At 35.5% G+C, this 17,630-nt stretch overlaps 1 protein-coding gene across 1 annotated transcript in view; it reads right to left on the minus strand.

Annotated features, from left to right (window-relative positions):
* Positions 1 to 15,477, minus strand: part of LOC127879967 (PDZ domain-containing protein 8-like) — a 29,546-nt gene extending 14,069 nt beyond the window's left edge. The window contains exons 1-10 of the mRNA XM_052427112.1: positions 15,172 to 15,477; positions 14,414 to 14,564; positions 12,491 to 12,648; positions 11,897 to 11,975; positions 10,711 to 10,803; positions 9,905 to 10,081; positions 9,007 to 9,087; positions 7,053 to 7,266; positions 6,019 to 6,119; positions 5,194 to 5,283 (exon numbers count right to left, since the gene is read on the minus strand). Of these exons, the coding sequence (XP_052283072.1) occupies positions 5,194 to 5,283; positions 6,019 to 6,119; positions 7,053 to 7,266; positions 9,007 to 9,087; positions 9,905 to 10,081; positions 10,711 to 10,803; positions 11,897 to 11,975; positions 12,491 to 12,648; positions 14,414 to 14,564; positions 15,172 to 15,185 (1,158 nt within the window). The 5' untranslated portion in view covers positions 15,186 to 15,477. The remainder of the gene's footprint in view (positions 1 to 5,193; positions 5,284 to 6,018; positions 6,120 to 7,052; positions 7,267 to 9,006; positions 9,088 to 9,904; positions 10,082 to 10,710; positions 10,804 to 11,896; positions 11,976 to 12,490; positions 12,649 to 14,413; positions 14,565 to 15,171) is intronic.
* Positions 15,478 to 17,630: the final 2,153 nt, after the last annotated feature.

Consider the following 17,630-nt stretch of genomic DNA (forward strand, 5'->3'; position numbering starts at 1 on the left):
GGACACAAAAGTGTTATATTTGACACTCAAAAAAGCATTTCTTCAAGATACAAAGGGCCATAACTCCGTTATTTACAGATGGTGTACAATGCCATTTGGCGTGCATAATCCTCATATCCATATATATACTCATACCAAGTTTCAATGCAATCCACCAAAGCACTTCCAAGATATAGCCCCGGACGGACGGAAAGACGGATGGAAAGACGGACAATGCCAAAACAATATCCCTCCGCCTATGGCGGGGAATAACAAGAGCACCGCCTTGCGGGTGCAGACCGCTCATCTTTTTTTCTTTTTAAAGGTGTAGGGACATATCTCAATTTCAATCACAAAGAAGGGAGGGGTGGAGTGGAGAGGGGTGTATACTGTGGGGGTGTGGTCATTTATTACATTATCTTTCAACAAGAGTTGTGTTTGTCAGAAACACAATGCCCCCTATTGCGCCGCTTTGAAGCCAGTAATTTGACCTTTGACCTTGAAGGATGACCTTGACCTTTCACCACTCAAAATGTGCAGCTCCATGAGATACACATGCATGCCAAATATCAAGTTGCTATCTTTAATATTGCAAATGTTATGAAGAAGGTTAAAGTTTTGGTTAAAGTTTTTGAATTTGTTTTTTGACCTTTGACCTTGAAGGATGACCTTGACCTTTCACCACTCAAAATGTGCAGCTCCATAAAATACACATGCATGCCAAATATCAAGTTGCTATCTTGAATATTGCAAAAGTTATGACCAAGGTTAAAGTTTTGGTTAAAGTTTTGGGACACACACACACATACAATGACAGACAGGCCAAAAACAATATACCCCCGATCTTTCGATCAGGGGGAATAAAAATGCAAAAAAAAATGCAAAAAAAAACAACAAAATTTGGGGGGGGGGGATTCTTGGGTGGGATGGTTGGACGGTATTTCAAAAATAAAAAAATAAAAATAAATATTTGTGTTTTTTAACCATGTTTGAAAAAAAACAAGAGATATGTTTGTCAGAGACACAATGCCCCCTATTGCGCCGCTTTGAAATTATTTATTTTTTTTACCTTTGACCTTGAAGGATGACCTTGACCTTGAACTTCAACCACTCAAAATGTGCAGCTTCATGAGAACGCCGCTTTGAAATATTATTTTTTTGACCTTAAACCTTGAAGGATGACCTTACCTTGAAGGATGACCTTGACCTTCCACCACTCAAAATGTGGAGCTTCATGATAATGCCGCTTTGAAATTATTATTTTTTTACCTCTGACCTTGAAGGATGACCTTGACCTTGAAGGATGACCTTGACCTTGAACTTCCACCACTCAAAATGTGTAGCTTCATGATAACACCACTTTAAAATAAAAAATTTGACCTGTAACCTTGAAGGATGACCTCGACCTTGAAGAATGACCTTGACCTTGAACTTCCACAACTCAAAATGTGCAGCTTCATGAGAACGCCGCTTTGAAATTTGAAAACATTTGACCTTTGACCTTGAAGGATAACCTTGACCTTGAAGGATGACCTTGACCTAGAACTTCCACCACTCAAAATGTGCAGCTTCATGAGAACGCCACTTTGAATTTTATTTTATTTTTGACCTTGAAGGATGACCTTGACCTTCAACTTCAACCACTCAAAATGTGCAGCTTCATGAGATACACATGCATGCCAAATATCAAGTTGCTATCTTCAATATTAAACAAGATGTGGTTGTGAAACACTATGTCCCCGTATATGACGTTTAACCTTGAAGGATGACCTTGACCTTGACCCTTCACCACTCAAAATGTGCAGCTCCATGAGATACACATGCATGTCAAATATAATATTGCAAAAGTTATTGCAAATGTTAAAGTTGGCGCAAGCCAACAGACCAACCAACAGACCAACAGACAGGGCAAAAACAAAGTAAAACAAAACTACTATAGTGGGGGACATAAAAAGTTATGGCCAATGTTAAAGTTTTTGGACGGACAGACCCCATTTATTTGACATTTGACCTTGAAGGATGACCTTGACCTTCACCTTTCACCACTCAAAATGTTCAGCTCCATGAGATACACATGCAGGCCAAATATCAAATTGCTATCTTGAATATTGAAAAAGTTATGGCCAATGCAGACCTGTTTACCCTACAGATTGCTTCTCAGTAGTATGGAGGGCATCTCTCAGTTGTTTTGGGCTGTTGTCAGTAGTTTTAACCTTTTCAATCATTTTGAGCATTAAAACACCATGACTGGGTCACATATCAGTTTAACAGTACATAAAGCATTAGATGAATTTACTTGCTAATAATTTAATCTGTAAAGTGATTTTTTTTGCTTTTTTTTGTTACAGCCTGTGCCATTTGGATTGGGAAAATTAGCGCGATAAACCATGAAATTGGAAAAATAGCGCGATAAACCATGAAATTGGGAAACATTAAGCATTATAAATATGATTATAAGTAACAGAATTAATTTTTTTCAAGTGCATGTTTGACAGCATTTTTATATTATAAAGTGCTGCTTTAATGTCTTCTTACAATGAAGACAATATTTAATTAATATCCATCCACATGCATATTAAACTTGCAATAATCTATAGATTCTTAAATACACCATTTGATCATAAGCTCTTTAAGAGCAGCTATTAATTTAATTCAGTATCTTTTTAATTAAATGTCATAAGGGGAAAACATAAACAAATACTGACAAACACCCTTTCGTGTTCTTGTTGTGTTAATGATGTATTAAATGGAGTTAAAATAATATATTTTATTTGTTTACCTTTCAATATCTTGCACTTGACAACCTCAGTTCAATGCAATTTCATTAAACTGTACAGCGCAACAAACATAATAAAGCAGAATATGCATATGAATCTGAGTATACACATATCCACTAACATATAAATCAAATCAAGTTTGTCTCTTTCCATTTTCAAACAATACTCATCTTATTATAATAAATGCTTTAACTTTGTGAGTAGACTGAACTCCAATTTTCCAACACTCGTTTTCGTGACGCACAGTCACTGTGCAGATTTCTGATAAATATTTGATTTTGTTTTTTTTATCTCAAACATAGTATTTTGCGTTAATTGACACAGGTAATACATTCCCTAATAACCATATTATATCCGTTGTTAATTTTAATGGCATTTATTATTTTTGCCGTTAATCGCAATTTCTCGTATGCTTGCCGCCATCTTAGACGTGTGTAAAAACAGGCGTGCTCAATCCCGATACATCTACTATCGTCGGTATTCTTCGCAATAGAGAGAGAGATAAGTATACTGGATAGCAACGTAAAATCGTATATATTCGACTAAATTTGCGAACCAATACGTAAGTCAGTTACTGTTCGGTGACGACTTGACAAGCTCAATCAGCACCCGTTCCCCAGGAGGATTGAATTTTAACGTATCTTACTACGCAAGCGCCAAAATGATTATGATTGATAAATTACACGCAAACACTGAAAATAAGCAAAAGTACGATTAAAAACTGAAATTTGACCATTTTGATCGATGGATCCATAGTTTTGCAGTACAAATCCAAAGTGCGTAGTTTAGCCAAATAATCCGTAGTAACTACGGCGAATCCGTAGAAGTAAACAGGTCTTCCAATGTTAAAGTTTTCGGACGGATAGACACCATAAATTTGACCATCAAGGATGACCTTGACCTTTCACCACTCAAAATGTGCAGCTCCATGAGATACACATGCATGCCAAATATCAAGTTGCTATCTTAAAAAGTGAAAGTGAAGTTATGGCCAATGTCAAAGTTTTTTTCGGACGGACGGACAGACTGACTGACATACTGACGGACAGTTCAACTGCTATATGCCACCCTTCCGGGGGCATAAACATTATTTTTTTGGGGTGGGGGGGGTGTAGTATGAGGGTGTGGTGGTCATTTATTAGATATTCTTTTATTAAAAAAATAAATAATGGGGGGGGGAGGTAGGGGGAAAGGGGGGGGGGGTTCGGGGGGGGGGCATGGGGGATGGTTTGGGTGGAGTCTATTGTGGTATGTCAGGTAAGAGTTGTTTTGTCAAAGTATCAATCGAATCTAATCATAAATAAAGAAGTTATGGCAATTTTAGCAAAATTTAATAATTTGACCTTGAGAGTCAAGGTCATTCAAAGGTCAAAAGGTCAAGGTAAAATTCAACTTGCCAGATACAGTCACCTAATGATAGCATGAAAGTATTTGAAATTTTAAAGCAATAGCCTTGATACTTTAGAAGTAAAGTGGATCTAAACACAAAATGTAACCATATATTCAAAGTTACTGAGTAAAAAAAGGGCCATAATTCCTTAAAAATGACAAACAGAGTTATGCAACTTGTCCTTTACTGTCCCCTTATGATAGTTTGTGAGTGTTCCAAGTATGAAAGCAATAACTATGATACTTTAGGGGTAAAGTGGACCAAAACACAAACCTTAACCAAATTTTCAAGTATAAAGGGCCCATAATTCCGTCAAAATGCCAGTCACAGTTACATGACTTTGCCTGCACAGTCCCCTTACGATAGTTAGTAAGTGTTGCAAGTATGAAAGCAATAGCTTTGATACTTTGGGAAAAAAGTGGACCTAAACACAAAACTTAACCAAATTTTCAATTTTCTAAGTATAAAAAGGGCACATAACTCTGTCAAAATGCCAGTCAGAGTTACATAACTTTGCCTGCACAGTCCCCTTATTATAATTAGTAAGTGTTGCAAGTATGAAAGCAATAGCTTTGATTCTTAAGGAATAAAATGGACCTAAACACAAAACTTAACCAAAATGTTCAATTTGCTAAGTATAAAAGGGGCACATAATTCTGTCAAAATGCAAGCCAGAGTTATTTAACTTTGCCTGCCCAGTCCCCTCATGATAGTTAGTAAGTGTACCAAGTTTGAATGCAATAGCATTGATACTTAACCGGACGCCAACGCCGACACCGACGCCAAGGTGATGACAATAGCTCATAATTAAAAAAAAATAGATAAGCTAATAAGGAACAATGTCTGTAAGTTTGAATGTTGTATGTAAAAAAGTGTAGGAAAAAGCCTGCAGAAAAGTTTATGTCTATGCACAGACCTATGGACCGATGTCTACATACCTGTACATACTTCCTTACTTCTTCAGGAATGTAAATACGAAGTTCTCAGCCATATAACACATATATCATTTTATAACATTGATATTTTTCATTTTCATTCCCCACCCACCTTACAAAGGCCAGCTTGTGCCGCAGGGCTATCAGGGGTGACTTTGTCTGTCACAACTCGCTTTTTCTCTGTCTTCTCTCCAGAGAATTGCTATAGACATAAACATATAACAAAGGTATAAGTGTAAAACTGTTGTAATGGCTCAATGTTCCAATATCAAATACATTAGCTTCAAGGTCAAGCCTTAAAAAAACAATAAAAGCAAAGTTATTTTAGAACAGCCCGCCCTAGTATTTGTAGAACTTAAACCAATTTTTGATATTTTGTCAGTGACCTTTTATTTAGACCATATACATGTATACATGTGTGGAGTTTCATTTGCATGGCTGTACATTTAGCAGTTACAGAGCTATTATAGGCTCTTGCATCAAATATATCTCTTATATATATATATCTTTAAATGGCTGTCAAGCTATGGGCGTTGGTCCATGACATTTAGGTATGATGCTAAATACATGTGTCCAGTTTAAAAAAATACATCACCAGTTATAATAGACAAATGCAATTGATGGACTATTTCCAGAATGTTCACCCACAAGACAAAGTTAACCCTTTGCATGCTGGGAAATTTGTCGTCTGCTAAAATGTCGTCTGCTGAATTTCTATAATAAGCATTTTCTTTGATATTTTTCAAAGAATACTATCATAATAGCAAACAGTTTGGATCCAGATGAGACGCCACGTTCTGTGGCGTCTCATCTGGATCCAAACTGTTTGCAAAGGCCTTCAAAACTCGGTTCCCGCACTGAAAGAGTTAAGCTACAATGGAATAAATGAGTATGTACAGGTACAGAGAGGTAACTATAAGGTATTTCAGGCAGGTACCTCTTTGAGAGTCAGTCCCAGGGGCACATTTGCCCTCGGTTGAATGGTAAGGGTGAGAGTTTGCCAGCTGTGCTTCCATACGTCCTCAATTTTCTCTTTATCTGCAACACAAGGACAGAGATTACAAATTTTATACAACAATACTGGTCACAAAATCGCCTATATTATACACAAGCAATTTACAAAAGTCAACGCATTTTGTGGCTGTTTATTATTTGTTACGTAACTGAACTTACATCAAGTACACAAACGGTAAATGCTGTTTCTTTAATATAAAAACATGCTTCCATATTTTTGGGTGTAAAGATTTAATCAACCATTTGTAAATTAATTTGTGACTGTGACATATACATCAGTGCAACAAAATACAGTGTGTACAAAATCAAAATTTTGCCCTTTTCACGACCACCGATTTATTTAAATATTTGAAAAACAAGACATGTGTCCATAGGCAATTGATGCCCCTACATTGCACTTGTGTCTAAAATCTCATTTGTGTAAAAAAACACAGATTTGTTGTCAAATTTGACTTTGACCTCCAAGTGTGACCTTGACCTTTGAAATGAGCAGACGAGTGTTCAAGCAACATATTGTGTTAAAATAATTTACATATGCACCAAGTTTAAAAAAAAAAACAACCTAAATATGGCAAAGTTATGACTGAATAAGGAGTTTTTTAAGCTGTTTGATGTCCAACGTTGACATTTAAGTGGGATCTTGACCTTTTAAAAAGGGAGACAAGTGTAGCACACAGCATGTTGTGCAAAATGGTGCCAGATTGATTGACAATCCATTAATATATGGCAAAATTATGGCTGAGACACGAAGCTTTGTATAGATGGACAGATGCACACACTTTTGGGTGCCGAAAGACGGACGGACAGACGATCAGTGCGACTGCTTTAGCTTCTTTCTTGACGGCAGCCCATAAAATGGTATATATTTGAATTCAAATCATGATTCTGTATTTAAATAAGACATCATAGATTATGGGCGTAAAAAAGACACTGACAAACAATTTATTAATGGCTTACCAACTGACACAGTACAAAACAGCTTGCTGTCAGGTGGTAATGGCTGCAGTCGGCTGCACTTGAGCACCTTGACTGACAGCTGCCCTTGACTCAGCTTTCTACCACGGAAACACATTTCTGGATTTAGAGATGGCTCTTCCCATGGCAGGAACAATGGTTTAAACCTCATTTTATATGCTGGTAAAACATGCTTTTTTCTGATGGTTCTTTTTAGCTGAAAAAAAAAGCAAATCAAGATACCCTGAAAGATTTTTTGTAAATTGGGTGACAAAAAAAACCTTTATTTAATTTGAACATGCTTCATATAAAAGTTACTAAAAGTATAAACCTGAATAAAGATATTTGTTTTATAGAATTAATGTTATTACATTAACAGTACTATGATTTTAGACCTATAATGGCATTCAATTAACCTCACACTGTACCTGCGCAAAAATCTTTGTAAGCAATATATCCGGTTTGCCAGTACTTATTTTGTATCGTTCATATAGTTATTTCAGTTACTGACAACTGGCCATCTAAGAGAGAATGTGAATGTACATAGAAATGATATCATGGCCAATACCCACGTAATTTATGTGACAGGGCTGGGATTTAAACTATAGACCCGTTGACAGTCAGGCTTTCTATTAACTGAGATATCCAGATCCAGGGACATACTGACATGTATACTTTAAGGAACACAATATTTTAGGTTAGTAGTTGCATCAAAAAAAAGTGTAGGGAATGGTAGGTACATAATAGCAGAAAATGTGCTTTTCTGGCTGCATGTTCAGGTAGCGCACCCCTAATGGGCACATATCCAAATATAATCTAATTAATTATTTTCTTAATCAGCATCATTTCACTGAACTACATGCAAATTTGTAGGTAGGCTTTCCATGCTTTTTTTTTTAAAATATACCGATTTTTTCAAAACCACCCCCACGCTCGGCTTTTGTCCAGTTTATTTTCACCCCTGGGGTATATAAAAGTTCCATAATTCATTCAAATTTCCAAATATGGGCATGCAGTTGGTGTGTACAGATGCTGTAAAGGTGTTTGAAGTTTAAACAAGATGAATTAAGTATTCTTTTACAGACATTTATTTTTTACAAATTTTTATCTATGGAAGAGCGCCATGAAATGTAAGTGATTTCAGCCAAGAAAAAATTGGGTCGGTTAAAAACAAAGTGTCATAAAATTCAAAATAGTATCATTTAAGTCATATTTTAAACTTAGTTTTTATAGAAACACAATATACAGCAAAAATACCAAGAACTAGACAGATTTACCTTTTACTTTTTGAAATAAAAATAAAAATGCAACATGCATGGTTCGTATTTTCAACAATAAATCACCCAATTTCGCCATAACGTTGTTTTAATTTTAATAATTGAAGAATGTGCATAAAAATTGCAACATATTTAACAATAATATAGCTTATATGCCATTTTAAATCAAATTACGTTAGAAAATAAATAAAACGCGTCGCAAAAAAGTATACGTCGTCGGCAGGATTCGAACCTGCGTGGGAATATCCCAAAAGATTTCTAGTCTATCGCCTTAACCACTAGGCTACGGCACCTAATAGTAGGCTCTTCAACGTTCGAAGAAATCGCGGGAAATCATTAGAGGTGCGCTACCTTAACACTTATTATCAATAAATCAAACATAGCATTAGCTTAATATTTTGAATTTTACAAAAAAGTTGACCAATTGAGACATGCTCTTTGAAAAGGGGTTTTTAATGCATGTGTGTAAAGTGTCTTCCCAGATTAGCCAGTGCATAATCAGGGAAGACACAGCTCTATGATATTTTCTGTTTCAAGAATTTCTCTTCTTAGCAAAAATCCAGTTTAGATGGAAAAATTTGTCTCTGATAAGCCTGTGCAGACGGCGCAGGCTAATCTGGGACGACTTTTTAGACACTTGCATTAAATCCCCATTCCACAGAGCTCGGCTCAATTCATACCTGGTTTACAATCAAAGATGATATTTGTGGTATTGGTCTCCCATTAAATCTTGAGTCAACTTGGAATTCCATTTTAGGTTCCTGCAAAAACAGTGCAATGCTTGGATTAGTATGAAAGATAACATAGAACTATAAATATTATTGTTTGAATCAGCAAAAAAATCATCTGAATCTAAAACATAATCTGGAAAAAGCTATTTCAATAACATTTATAATGTATAGCTATAATGGATTTGTGTATGTCGCATCCATCTTTGCGCATTCTACATTAGCATACTTGTCACACTGACACAGCAAAAAGCAAAACAGCAGTGACATGTACATGAATTCTTTGTTAAATCAGTGTTATAAATGACAATAGAATGAATAGTATTAGTTTTAGAAAAAAATGCAAAAACTAAAATACTTTTTTGAGAAATTTAATTTTTGATTTATTATATCCAATAATCAGCATGATTTAATTGTTTTCTTTTTCTATTGGAAGATCACTGAGTGTCATGTTATAATATTTCATTAACAAAGGTACATTTTGCGCTAAGCCCATTAAACAAAGGTTACTCATGTAAACTTTTTATTCAACAACAAATGGCCAATGTCTTATCTGGAGCTTGTGAAAAAGAAAAATTAGTAAATTTCTTGAGTGTATTTAATATCATACGCACAAATAAATACATTGCTTCTTGAGAAGGACCAACAAGTAGATTTCATTTATGAATTTTATAGCAAATGGTTGAAATACCAGGAAACTTTACCTCATGGAATGTTAAAAACCATAGAGCATCATGTGTATGTGCATTTCGTACTTAAGGCATAGAACAATTGTACCTCGTTTAGTGAAAATGACCAATAAGTATATCAAATTGCTGCAATTTATAGCACACATTCAAAACAATCGTACCTCATAAAAAGAAAACGACCAATGAGTAAATGGGATCCTGGAAAGTTGCAGTCTGGCCCTGCCCGACAAGTGGGTGACATGTATGGAGAGGTATGCCCAGGCACCGAATATCACGTCTACGTCAAGTGTTATCTGAAAGCCACCGTCGTACAGGATGTCGAGAGAAATGTCCAAGTTCTGCAACAAATCATAGCATGTGTTCAGATTTTTGCTTGCAAGTTTCAACATCAGCGTCCTGTATAAGCAAAGATGTTCTGACCCTTTTGTAACAATGGAATAGTGCAGTCTAATTATCATGACATTTGTGGTGCTATTAAATGAAATTGAAATATTGAAAATATATATTTTTTAAATCAATAAATTCAAAGTTATTTGTAGTTCTCTAATGTAGGAATTCAATCAGGATGACCTAATTTAATTTGCATGAATGTTAACGGCAAAAAATTTCAAATTTGATTAAACATTCACATCTTCAAACTTCCGATGATGAAGAATCATTGCTGCAATGGGGTTTATTTGTCATTTCATATTAAAGATATTTACATAAACCAGAGCTTTACGCATACTTCTATTACATTTACATCATATACCTGTATTTCTACATCATATACCATTATCATATCTACCTGTATCATTCTACGTCATATACCTGTATCATATCTACATCATATACCTGTATCATATCTACATAACATACCTGTATCACATCTACATCATATACCTGTATCATATCTACATCATATAGCTTTATCATATCTACAACATATACCTGTATCTTTCATATATGCAGGTATTACATCACATACCTGTATTACATCTTTATCATTGGACATCTCAACTTTTTTCAGCTCAAAGTCTTTGACTGTTGGGAAATTGCTTCCAAGGTTAAAATCTCTCACCTGTCAATACCACAGAGACACATTATCACATACCTGTATTATGTCTACATCATATATTTCATGAACAGTAGAATTGCAATAACTAGAGCTGGCGATTTTCTCGAAAACTGGCGATAACTCGAGCATTAAAGGAAGTCCCTAGCATTTTCCTTTAATTTCTTTATAAAAATACTCGCAATAACTCAAACATGCGATTTTGGATAACTCGAGGATGTGTGCCGGTCCCTGAAAGGCATTTCACACCTAATTAACTGGCAATTATTTGAGGACACTTTCTCGTCTGGTCAGTGCTAAAAATATTGGAGTTGTTAAAACAGCGCAATCAAGCAGACAAAAGACGCTCTATTAGGTGTGAAGTTAGTTGCAGTTTGAGAATCACTGCAAATTGTCATCCTTTGAGAAACACTGCAAATTGCCAACAAAGCGCTAGATGTAGTACGACGATTCTTTCAAGCAACGCTTAACACAGACTGGGACATGAACATAAAATACAAAGTGTGTAGTGATAATTTTGTTTTTAGTTGTTGTTTTTTTCATGCGCATGTGCGTGCCTTGTGTGCTTTTTTAATATGCTACATGAACATTGAATATTGATGGAATACCGGTATTTGTTATTATATATGTGTTTTGTGTGTATGTTGAATTAATTAAAACGAATTTACAATTATCCGTATTGTTTTGTTTATTATACTGTAACCTTAAGCGATTTTTGCAAAGCCTTTTTTCTCTAGCACCGTCTAACATGTAAATAAAGCATTTGCGGTCAGAAATTGAGCATCATCAACCGAGACAGTGAATACAAATAATACCATGGATTACTCGAAACCTGCGATTACTCGAGCATCGAGGTCAGTCCCGTGCTTCCTCGAGTTATCGCAGTTTTACTGTATTACATTTTTATAATATACATGTATTATATAAAAAATATTACACGTTTGTTACCAACTTTAAGGCATTTTTTAAAATCATACTGAAATAATTTTGTAAATCAGAAACAGAGGAAGGAGCATATTTTCACACATGAGCTTCAATCTCTCACACAATTTTCAACTTCATTGATTATACAGTTGGTTTTTGTTTAATGCCTTCCTACCTGAATTTGATTCATCCACTTGCCAGTGTTTGATGCCAGCATGTCTGCAAATTCTACATTCAGCTTCTTTGCTACCCATCTGAAAGTTGAATGCATTTAAATCCGACTCGCTCATTATTAAAGTACACAAGTAAATTGTTGGAAAGACTTAAGAGTTGTTTAATTGTAAAACATTTCAAATAATTTTTCAGTTTGGAAACTTTTTTTGTTTTGTTAACTTACAATTTAACTAAGCATGTTTACATGTGAAATGTGTTAATTCAAGATCAAGTGTAGAATCAATACACAAGAGGTTATTTCTGAACAATATTGACACTAATTTACATGTGATACAATTACAGAGTTATAAATTAGCACGATACCATAAGATTTTAGACTCAAAAAAGGTGTGCTGAGTAAATGGGATTTTACAGAAAACTTGACTATCCTCAAAAAAGAACCACATGGGCTTAAAGAACAAATGTGAGACACTGGGCTCAAAATGTTCGTTCAGATAATTAAAATATTAACTGTTATATTGTACATATACCGGTACAATTAGCAGAACAAAACTGTTGAATACAATACTTAAAATTTAACTTTATACTCAATTACCTTCTAATTCTGGCAGTGTCTTTTAGCTCAGCAAACAAAAAATGTGTGAGAACATTTAATAGCAAACTTTTGTCTTTCATTTTTTTTTCGGTGTTGACAAGACCATCTTTTCTCCCTGATGACAGTCCTTGAAATTCTGACAAATTTTCTGAAAAGCTCTTAAATAAAAAAAAAGTTGTATATTATTTGTTTCGTTCTTTTGGTCATAACATGCAAACACATTAGCTTTTGTAATTGACCATAAATAGTTTCCAAAGACATTTTTTTAAATTTTGATTGCACACATTTGCATGAAATGTTAAAATAAAACATCAAACATTCAGTAAAAAAACTACATACAACATTAAAGATACATACATTTAAATCAAAATTACACATAAAGTTCTGAACATTGTTTTCTGGTGGTATTGTAAAATTATTTTTTGATAGTTTTTTATGTTCATTTTATTGTAAAAGCCTTTGGCTATATAGGCTGTAAATGATAAGCTTTATTACTGTATTTAAAACAGGTCATTATCAACATGCACTTAAAAAAACTCTTTGAGGAGTTTCGGTTCATTTCTTGGATAATAGAACACTTAAAAACTAGAGCGTTAAACAGCCAATATTGAAGATGCACACTGGAACAAGGGACAAAATTGTCACAAAAAACAGGTTTTCAATTGGAAAAAAAGTCTGATAAAGGGAGACAATTCAAAATGTGCATTGTTACTGATTGTTCCTATTTACCCCCCTAGTGTCAAATTCAATCTATTTTTAGTCATAGCGACCTTGATTTCAATTTGAAAAAAAAAGTCTGATAAAGGGAGACAATTCAAAATGTGCATTGCTACTGATTGTTCATAGTTACTCCCCTTGTGTAAAAATTCAATCTATTTTTAGTCGTGGATATATGGACGTAATTCTTTCGCATGACACACCGTCCAATGATTGTGAACAAACGTACCGAGTAATTCCAAATCTCAAGATGAACGACATAGTTATGGCCCAGACAAGATCATTTATGGCCATTTTTTACCTTTGAACTCAAAGTGTGACCTTGACATTGCAGATATGGACGTAATTCTTTCGCATGACACACCATCCAATGTTGGTGTACAAATGTGCCTATTGATTTTAAAATCACACAATGAACAACATAGTTGTGGCCTGGACAAGCTTGTTCTGGCCCACCCGCCCGCCAGCCCACCCGCCCAATGACATTCGCCAATCTAATTACCAGTTTTTTCATTTGGAAAACCTGGTTAAACAAGATATGTGTTTGTTCTATTTTGAAGCTATATATTTGACCTTTGACATTGAAGGATGACCTTGACCTTTCACCACTCAAAATGTGCAGCTCCATGAGATACACATGCATGCCAAATATCAAGTTGCTATGTTCAATATTACAAAAGTATTCATTAAATGAGCGATTTTGACCCATATATTAGACCTTTGACCTTGAAGGATGACCTTGATCTTGACCTTTTACCACTCAAAATGTGCACTTCCATGAGATACACATGCATGCCAAATATCAAGTTGCTATCTTGAATATTGCAAAAGTTATTGCAAATGTTAAAGTAGGGGCAAACAAACACACAAACCAACAGACAGGGCAAAAACAATAGGTCCCCCACTATAGTGGTGGGGGACATAAAAAGGTGATCACAAAAGCTCACCATGAGCATGTTGTGCTCAGGCAAGCTAAAAAGGTTAGTAAAAATAGGGACATCCAATATTTTGCTTTGTTTAAAGTTGTTTTGCCTTAACTATTTTGTATGGCCCATAATCCAAAACTATTGACCTTATATATGTGGATTCTGAGATATTTTTGTATGGGGAAGAATCCACACTGCTGACATAATATAAAGATGGAAATGAGATGATGAATCACTTTATATAATATACAATTTTATAGCAAGATCTATACTCACAAACCTTTGGGAGTTGAACCTTCTCATGCTGGTCTTTGTATGGAGGGAAGAGTTTTGGCTGGTAGGAAAGCCATTTACGAAATATTACCCACTGGCCAATAAGAGTCACAGCCACGCCCACGACAAATGAAGCTATTATAACAGCCAAAAACATCCTGAAAAGAGACAAATGAAAAGGTCACACATATGCAAGTTATTGTGGGAAGATAATTGATTATTATATGTGAGAGTGATTTTGTTACTTCACTTACTTATGATGATATTAATATAATACATGGACGATGATGTACAATTGGTATTAATTTTACATTCCTGCATGACCTTTGACTTGCTTTCTATAGAGATACAGAAAATAAAGTGTGGCTTGTTCTAGAAACAAATGATAGACATAGCCTTGTGTTGTGAAAGTAGCTCTTGAAATTCCAAGAAATTGTTAATTACAATAAAATTGCTAAAAAAGCAATCAGCAAACAGATAATTTCTGCAACACACAATACTGAAGTTCATCAACATGTGTCTTTAATTTGCACAATGTTTGCTATGCATTTAACAAGACATATTTAATACATACAAAATTAGCATTAAAAATGTAATGGTTACATCAAACATATAAAATCTTTGATCAATATTTAATCAGTAGACTTAAAATAATTAATAACAATATTACGTCCAACACATTAATCATTAATGATAATAGTACTGCACTGTAATTGGTGTGACTCACAGTCACATATCAAATAATAAACAATACAAGAGTTATACCTGGCAACATTCATATACGCTCGCTAAATACTGCTGGAATCATTTCAATAACTATGTAAATGATCTTCGAAGAGTTCCAATACCAAGATTGTCGCTTTTCAATTATTTTTATCAATATATTTTTCCTAAGCAGCACTCAGCATAGTCTATATGCAGCATCGTCAAAGTCACATAAAACACAAAACAATCACACACGTGTGTGCATCAAAATGAAAATAACTTTTCGGTTTAGTCGACATGTTAGTTTCTTGGGGGTCGCCGTTTCTTGAAACGAAATCAACAGTTGTCGTGAAATGCACTTTAATAACAAACCAACGAATGGACTATTCATTAACAAGGGAGGTAATACACTGAAACACGGTGTTTGTATAGCACTAGTTTACACAGGCGCTCGATGGCAATGACTCAATGATCGACTATCCGTTGCCCCCCCCCCCCCCCCCCCCCCCCCGGGTATATAGGGGTGTGCCGAAAATATGTGGTGTGTTTTTTCGACTAAAATTATAGATATGGGTATGGTTTTGAGCACAGCGTCGTAGCCACGCTGAGGCACACCGAGGAAGTTGCCTCGGCTAAAATTTGCAGAGCCATGTTGAGATTACAAAGAAAAAATGAAAATTTATGTCAAAGAATAAAATCTATATAAGACATTGAGGCAATTTAATGAATTTTAGGCACTCATATTCACAAACATAAAATATCATTGAGTATAATAGGTTCGTGTTGAGGCAGATATAATTATTTCCATTTCAGCGTCGTAGCCACGTCGCAAATCAAATACAGATTGGTAAAAGTACGCTAATTCTGATACGGTTAAGTGTACAATTTTCGCAAAGAAAAAGAATCGTGATTAATTCTGAATAATCTGTTCCAAATAATATGAATAACTAACTGATTAAATGGTCATTTGTACGGTGATGCACATGGCTGAATAATCGATATTCTACTGAAATCTTGAAAATAATAATATATTCTTCGATGTTAATATAACTGTACACAAATTTATGTTAATAAATAGATATCCAAATAGATATAACCGCTTTCAACTTTTTAGCAAGTTTAGTACATAGGTTGAATCATGCATCCTACATGTATTTAGTCTTTTTAGCATCCTTTTAGCCTATTTAGTCTATTTAACACGTTCAGTACATAGGTTGGAAAATACATGATAATTAGCCTATTGAGTTTATTCAGCAGCCTTTTCTGCCTATTTAGGAGGTTTGGTACATTTTTTTAAAGAATAAATCCTAAAAGCATATGTACCAGTATTTTCCGCCTATTAAGCGAATTTAGTAAGTTTAGTACATGTCTATTATAAAATGTATCTTATTAAGCATATCAAGCTTATTAAGCAGATTTTCAACAGTGTATTTAATAGGTTGAAACAAACATCCTATTTAGGCTATTCAGAAACCTATTCAGCCTATGCAGTCTATTTTGCTTTTTAGCAATCTTATTCAATAGGTTGAACCATTCATCCTATTATTAAGTGTAAGCCTATTTAGCAAGCCATTTGCATTATTTACACAACCAGTTTGTATGAACTGTTAAGTGCCCCTTTCCAACAAACAAGAGTTATCCCAAGGAAGTGACATAGCGCACGCTGATCTACCTTCGGCTGCCTGTCGGGCTGTTTTAGTTTCGGCCCAGGGTTTTAGTTAGGGTTGTCGTCAGGAGGACGTTCATCAAGACTATTAAGCGCAGCTTACGCAATATCTACGGCAAGTCGATATGCAACTTTAAGGGCCCCTTTTGGAAAAACAAGAGGAAGAGACCTTGTGCACGCTGATCATCCGGCGGCTGCCTGTCGTGATTACCTTCTTTCGGCTCGGAGTTTTAATTATGGTCGGTATCAGGGGGACGTACATAAAGCCTTTTAAGCGTATTATGCGATATATCGACGACGAGTTGGTATGCACCTTTAAGGGCCCTCTTCGAACAAACAAGAGTTATCCCCCGGCAGCGACCTATTGCAATCATATATCCCGTCGGCAGCGTGTCGGGCTGACCTAGTTTCGGCGCGGGGTTTTAATTAGGGTCGGCGTCAGGGACGCGTTGATACAGCCTATAAAGCGTAGTATGCGATAGATCGACGACGAGTGGCTATGTATCTTTAAGGGCCCCTTTCGGACAATTAATAGGTATCCACCGGAATCGACCTAGTTCGCGCTGATCTCCCGTCGGTTGCCTGTCGGACTGACCAACTTTCGGCTCGGGGTTTAATTAGGGTCAGTGTCAGAGGGACGTTCATGCAGCCTATTTATTGTATTATGCGCTTTAACCAAGGCGAGTGGGTATGCACTTTTAAGGGCCCCCCTTCGAACACACAAGAGTTATCCCCCGGTAGCGACCTATTGCAAGCATATCTCCCGTTGGCTGCGTGTCGGGCTGACCTAGTTTCGGCTTGGGTTTTTAATAAGGGTCGTCATAAGGGGGACGTACATACAGCCTATTTAGCG

The sequence above is a fragment of the Dreissena polymorpha genome, chromosome 4 (genome assembly GCF_020536995.1).
Source record: "Dreissena polymorpha isolate Duluth1 chromosome 4, UMN_Dpol_1.0, whole genome shotgun sequence".
In the NCBI taxonomy this organism is placed as follows: Eukaryota; Metazoa; Mollusca; class Bivalvia; order Myida; family Dreissenidae; genus Dreissena; species Dreissena polymorpha.